This window comes from Pundamilia nyererei, unplaced genomic scaffold (genome assembly GCF_000239375.1).
Source record: "Pundamilia nyererei isolate P.nyererei 1_Seehausen unplaced genomic scaffold, PunNye1.0 scaffold00169, whole genome shotgun sequence".
NCBI lineage: Eukaryota > Metazoa > Chordata > Actinopteri > Cichliformes > Cichlidae > Pundamilia > Pundamilia nyererei.
In genome coordinates this window covers 1169360-1176411 of record NW_005187570.1, presented here as the reverse complement: position 1 = coordinate 1176411, position 7052 = coordinate 1169360, and the positions used below count along the sequence as shown (strand labels likewise).

The 7052-nt window shown below is 40.7% G+C and overlaps 1 protein-coding gene across 1 annotated transcript in view; it reads right to left on the bottom strand.

The window, feature by feature from the left end:
- Positions 1-42: 42 nt before the first annotated feature.
- arhgef10lb (Rho guanine nucleotide exchange factor (GEF) 10-like b) overlaps positions 43-7052 on the bottom strand; it is a 41822-nt gene continuing 34812 nt past the window's right edge. Inside the window, exons 16-21 of the mRNA XM_013914050.1 lie at positions 6464-6687; positions 5599-5756; positions 5320-5462; positions 3960-4131; positions 2995-3111; positions 43-2267 (exon numbers count right to left, since the gene is read on the bottom strand). Of these exons, the coding sequence (XP_013769504.1) occupies positions 1681-2267; positions 2995-3111; positions 3960-4131; positions 5320-5462; positions 5599-5756; positions 6464-6687 (1401 nt within the window). The 3' untranslated portion in view covers positions 43-1680. The remainder of the gene's footprint in view (positions 2268-2994; positions 3112-3959; positions 4132-5319; positions 5463-5598; positions 5757-6463; positions 6688-7052) is intronic.

Genomic DNA, 7052 nt, shown 5'->3' with positions numbered 1-7052 from the left:
CTCTACTCTTCATTTGGCTGAAGAAGCTAATTGAAGGCCTGGTAGCATAAATAAGTGGGCTGCTAACAGCAGGTACCTGTCTGGACTTGCCAATACAGGGCAGAAAATTGACAATTATGAAATATCCCCACAACATGGAAGCTCCACTAAAGTTGGATTTATAGTCCCGCAAATGTGTGCATGTACAGACCAGGAGGGGAAAGGGATTTTCAATCACACAAGACGCACTGTCCAAGTGGGCTGGAATAGAGCAGTGCGTAATAGTGAGTTCCCTGGGGACGGGAGCTCAAAAAATACAGCATGTAAAGCACAGATATTGTTTTTAACACCTGGTTTTACTTCAACTCTTTGTATGTTACAACTTTGTTCTTCTTTGCAGCTGGCTGACAACAGAGTTCAGTGCAATCAGACACACAATCCCTGGACAGATGATGCGGTCTCTCTGCACGACCATAAATAACGCATCACAGCAACCAAGCTAGTTACAAGTAGACACGTGAGTCAACCATTTAGCACAGCACAGAAGGACATTAGAAATAACAGTTTACAAAGCACCAGCTCCTGGTTGAGCAGTTCATGAAGATTCGAGGAACAGGCAGACCAAACTCAGCACCACCTGGATTCACTACATGAAAGCCTCTGACTCTTGTAGAACATCTTTGCTGCATATGGATTAGACATCACCAAGTTCCCATTGCGTCTAAAGGTGGTTGAAACAACAGTGGATTAAGGTCCTGTGGGACTTTCAAGTTCCGGATAGAAAAGCAGCCTCTGGCCAACCAAACAGATATAGTTGACAAGGAGCAGAAGACCACAGCTGTGAAAGACGTGGCTATGCCAGCTGACAGTAACATCAGACAGATGGAGCATTAGACATCTGAGAAGTGGCGAGACTGAAGGAACAGCTGTGGCAGATGTAGGAAGTCGTCATCCTAGTGGTAATAGAAGTATTAGGAGGTGGAACTTTCCAGCAGTGAATCTTAACAGCTCACAGTAAAGACATCACTTGATTCCATTAACTGTCTGGGTCTGTGTATTTATGTTGTATTTATGGTGTAGCTGCACACATGCGCTCTCTCTCTCTCACACACACACACACCCAAACACCAGTGAAACTTTCATTGTGATGCAATTTTCTTACATTTTTTTCCTTTATTATGTAAAGATTTAGGTTTTCATTAAGTTCTTTTCATAATATGCCACTATTTTGTTTAGCCTAACACTGAGATATGTGTCCAAATCAAAACGTTTAAGGTCCAAATGCAGACACTGAGGCTTGACACTCATCTGACATACACATACAACCTGTTTCCATACAGAAATGTTCCACCAAGTATCACATTGTACAGCTTCATTTGAAACACATTGCTGATTTTAAAATTAGTATACTATATAAGCCAGGTTCTTTGGGGGATTGCTTCCTGCTGATGCCAGGTGCTGCTATCTTTGTGATATGCAACATTACTACTGCTCACTGTAGTAAATAAAGCTGTCACCTAGTATCCACTGTGATGACGGTCGTCATCTGTAGGCTTAAGTAATGTTACTTTTATTTTAACTGTCAACTGTCAAAGGTGATATGTCCTTGACTTTAGAATCAACCTTAAATGTTTAAACGTGCCTGGTCTAAGAGTAATCACACGTGACTAGAACTAGAGTAACTGAGGACAAAGAAAGCTGTCACTGGCTAAGCGTGAGAGGGAGCTGCCACACGAGCAGCGTGTTTTCACTGGAGTCTGAGCAGGTTTCTTCTGATGCTGACAGTCCTATCCTGCGGTATCCTCTTCCACCAGAGAAGATGGCTGTTGAAGTGACTTTGTTACGTTTGGCCTCTCCCTCCTTCCCCAACTCCAGTGGCCGCCCTCTCAACCAAACATCGGGGTCCTCATTTACTTCATAGATGGAACCGTCCTCCATCTGGAGATCTGGGGAGGCCCTTGGGTTCGCTTGTTCTGGCTGAGCTGTCAGCAGCTTCCCAGGAAGCTGGGAGGTGGAATGGAGGTGGTACTGCAATAGGAGATGCTTAGGTTTGTCCTGCTTCCATGGAGAAGTTTCTAAGTTCTCCCTATGGTGGCTATTTTCCAGCTTCTGCTCTCCTCTTTCTCCTTCAACATTACCTCCACCTCCTCCTCCCTCTCCATTAGCACTCTCTTTGCTAATGTTGAAGATGGAATCCCGTCGAAGCAAATCAGAGGCCAGGGTGCTGGAGGCTGACACCAGGAAATCTACAGCACCACAGTGAGCATTCAGAGATGTCATCGCTTTACCTGAGGATATAAAAGTTGTACATCTGCTCACTTTGTCTCATTTTACCAGAGTAACACATGAAAGAAGTAAATGTGTTCCAAAAGACAAAAAAAAACTAAAACTGAACAAACATTAAGTATACAATAGAACTAAATAGAGTGTTTTTAAATGCAACCCTGCAGAGAATCATCAACATTTCAGGACCACAGTTTTAGTGGAGTTTGAGTTAAAAGGGGAAGAAGTTTTAAAAAAACTTGCACTGAGACCCACAGAGGTAGAGTGTTTCCAAAGCAAAGCATATGCACAGGACTATTTGATATATATCGCACATCAATAAACTATAATAGAAAACTAAATAATAAAGTAAATTAATAGGGGAACAAATAGTATAAATTAGGAAGCAAATAGAATTGAAATAGTCGTTTTTTCATAGATTTATATATAAAAAAAAATAATGGCTACACTTCTTTTGAGGGAATTAATGTCATTTTTTGTTAAATAGAGCATATCTCCTGTTTCTTTGTTGCTTTCAAGGTTCAGTTTCCAGTTTATTGAGTTAACTTTGTTTTGGTGAGTGCCAGAGCCTTCATGAGTACGTGTGCATTATCAGGCCATCATGCTACATGGATATATTGTATATCACAAGAGATCTTGAGATGTTGAACCAGTAATGAGCACATGCTGTGTGTACATTCAACTTCAGTCACAAAAACATCAGAGAGCAGGAGCGCTGATGCATGTTCTGACCTGTGATCTTCGGGATACCCTCAAGAGTCGGTACAGAGAAAGTGATGATGACGCCCTGGCTAGTCCCCACCCACAACATACCCTTAGAGATCAGTAAGCTGGATACACAAACGTGACCTGGAAAACAAACATTTAACCATTACATTGGTCATAGTCTAACTGTACATGTTTTATTCCTGCCCAGCCCTGACAACACTGTGTGTGTGTGTAGTCTGCCAAAATTTGAACTCGGGCTGAGCTCTGTCACTGAGCAGCTCAGTTCAATTTACAGCATGGAGATCTTAAGGAAAAAGTGAACAGGAAGGGAAAGTTTCCAGTAAACTGTAAACGTATTGTAGTATGGGATATCACACCCCTGTGTGTCTTGGCTGAAGACATCTCTATTCATGCCTTTAAGGCAGATAACCTGTGATGACACTATGTAACTGAATGTCTGAATGTTAGATAGACAGCATTACATATTGTTTGTAAGAATGGGAGCAAGTTGTATAGAACAGAAATGCATCATTTAATAACAACTTCTGCTAACTTCTGTTCCCTGAAGGAACAAGGTTGCCCTGCCATGCAGTTGGGTTCAATAATAATAATAACTTAGATTTGTATAGTGTCTTTCAAGAAACCCAACTTTGCTTTACACAACAGTAACTAGAGCTTAAAATAGCTATGGGTTGTGGGATTTGTTGAAGAGGCGAGTTTTGAGAAGTTTCCTGAAGGACTCCAGTGTCGTGCCATCGTGAGTCTCATATGGGAGAGAGTTCCAGAGGGTGGGGGCTGCCACACTGAAGGCTCTGTCCCCAAAGGTATTAAGGTTGGTGCAAGGGACAGAAAGGAGACCCATTCAACATGACATCTGAACATTCAGGCAGTGACAACAATATTCTAGAAATGCTAAACACAGGTCTAAAAGCAGCTATGCTGTATTCTATGCCCGTCTGTCTCGGTGACAGTATCGTTTTTGGCCTTGCCTGGTGACAGATAGTTGGTACGGGTGGAGATGTTGACTTCCTGCAGTTGTTGCAAGGTCTCTGTGTGGAACAGATGAATGGAGGATCCTTTGGTGAAGGCCATCCAAACACCTCCACCTGAATGGACCATATGGCTAACATGGAAGTCTGGATCTGAGTGGGCTTCGAAGCTCTGAAACACAGAGAGAAAGGGTTAATCTGTGGCTTATCTGTCAAAAAAAATATGTCAGTTGGTTTCACAAAATGTGTCATATGACTCATTTTGTGGAAAATATTTTTTTAGGAAAACATGGTACATGAATGTTCTGAAGAATATTTTAATTCATGTAAACAATAATCTGCTGGTTGTTCAGTAAATAAAGCTCTTGCCTAGTTGTGACTGTCATCTGTAGTCATCTGTAGTATTCGGGTAAGTGTGTATGCTGAGAATACATATTTACTAGGGGTGGGACTCGATTAAAAAATAATCTAATTAATTAGAGGCTTTGTAATTAATTAATCACGATTAATTGCATTTAATCACACAAGAAACCTCGCCCCAAAGTGCAAATTTTTTTTTTCATTTAAAAGGGTTTTAGCGGGCGACAGAATCAAATAATACACATGGATGTGAGTATTGTAAACTCGAGCTCTTTTAATTTTTTGGGAAAAAAATGAAGCATTTAAACTGCATTTCAATTCAAAACAGAGAAACAAAAATAATATCCCTGGTCAAAATTGGGCAGACCTTTGACAACCATTTGATATTTGATGCTCTACTGTGAATAAAATATGGATTTATGAGAACAAATCATTTCATTCTGTTTTATATACATTTCACAGAGTATCACAGCTTTTTTGGGAATCAGAGTTGGAATCCAATCCAGGCAGTATTTTCCTAAATGTGGTTTACTGTTGATGCTGACCCATCAAACACATTTAACACTTACAGTTTTATTCTTCTCTTGTAGAATTGGTAATACTTATTGAGCTTACTTTGGGCCTTGACATAGCCTGTCAGTTCACTGTCTCTCTGAAACAAGCCTTTTTGTCTTATTTGCCTTAAAAAGCAGCTTTGAACAGCAGGTAGGTGGGACTGTTGAGCTGGTCTGATAATTTAGTTTTGCATTTGTGGTGGATTATACATCCAAGAATATAAAAAATGTCTCAAATGCAATAGTTAGAGGACTCTGAAGCTTGAGCCGTTGGTTCACAGGAATCACTTGTAAAAATGCCAGCCTCATTATTGGGTCATTTTGACATGGATCCACCACTGTAACAGTATACACATCCATTGCAGAGCACAAGGGAAAGTGTAAAGTGTAAAGTAAAGTGTAAGTGTAAAAGTGTTCTCAGTGTGCATACTGAACAGTCAATATACCTGCATGCAGAGGCTGTCTCCTTGTATGACAGTGACTTGGTTTTCACAGCTGGCCCACATAGTGTCTTCAAGTGTCAGCAGACAGTAGACCGGCTTGGAGCCAAGAGACACTAGCTTGCATAAATCCACATCCCACAGTCGCTCTGACAGGAAGAATTAGTTGGTGGTTTAGAACCTAATTTGAGCTCTGTGATTTAGCTCCTACTACGCTAGTGCATGACCTCATTAGTCTGACATGCAAACTCGCATCATGTGAGAGTGGTATCTGTGACAGCTCACCTCCAGTTTTTCTGTGGTATATAGCTACTTTGCCATTAGCCAGTCCAGCAAAAAGGAACGACAGTAAATGTTTGAGGCAGAGCACTGGACAGTTGTCAGGGTTTACCAAGGTCAGCAGGCACTGAACAGCTGTGTCCACACTGCTCTGAACATGGATACTGGAAAGACAAGCAGACAGAAAAGTCACATATTACACATGGGGCCAGATTGTTGCTGTTGCTGCTGTAACAAAATAACATAGCTCTACATTAGTCTTTCAAAATCTCATAGTACAATCTGCTCAAAGAGATACATAAGAAAATTGAATGTCATTACCTGATTTCATGCTTTTCATGTAAGTTTTAAGGTTGTCTTTGATTATTTATTTATATATATATTTTTAGAATAATGTATTTTGCAATCAACTTGTTTTCTTAAGCCTTTTTTGTGCAATCCAAATCAAATAACAGCAGAGTACCACATTCTTTCAGTTTATAGCAACATAAAATTACAAAATGGGTTTAGACATCCTTTTTCTGGGGAAAAAAATAATAATGGCATAATCAGCGTAAAAACTGCCTGGTGCAAACCTCGGCATGAATGAGCAACTGTAAACTCCCACAAAAACATATGTCAGCAGCAAAAATAATTGTTTTTAGCAGCAGTGACAAAAGAGGGTTCATCCTAGCCTTAAAACTGGTCGATGAAGTGAAAGAAAATTGATGATATTAAAAAAAATGGTTCAATATTTTGAGGAATTGTCTTCTTCTTTTTTTTTTCTAAACTTACAATCGTTAGTCAAATATAACAAAACTGTGATCCAAACAATACTTAATGTTCCGACAGCTATAAAACTAAATAATGTCCTGTGTTGGAAAAGACTGACCTGCCGTCCTGCAGGCCAACACAGATTATGTTTCCTGTCTTGGCTGCCCTTGGGCCTTTCTCAGTCCCCTCCTGGAGCACTGTACTGGGGCACGGCTCCTTTACATACTCCAGGCAAAGGACTGGGGCTCTCAGTGGGAGGGTTTTGACCAAGCGGGCACTGACTCGGTTCAGAGAGAAAATCTCTACTTGCCCATGGTTGGAGTTGCCACCTCCACCAGCAACCTGAAGACCATGACAGGAGAAAAGTAGCTTTGCTTATCACAAAAAACCCCCAAAAAAAAACCAATAGTCAAAGCAATTATGCCATGGATCCGTAATGTACCAATAACAGTGTGTCTCGAAAGCACAGATTTGAACAGCCAAGGTTTTATACATAAGTTCTTACAGCAGGGGGACAAGCTTACCCCAGCAGCAGAGCTAACACCGTGGTAGTGGTTATACAGACATAAAACAGAAACCACACTGAATAATGCATTCAAACATACAGATCCACATACAGTGGGGCAAAAAAGTATTTAGTCAGCCACCGATTGTGCAAGTTCCCCCACCTAAAATGATGACAGAGGTCAGTAATTTGCACCAGAGGT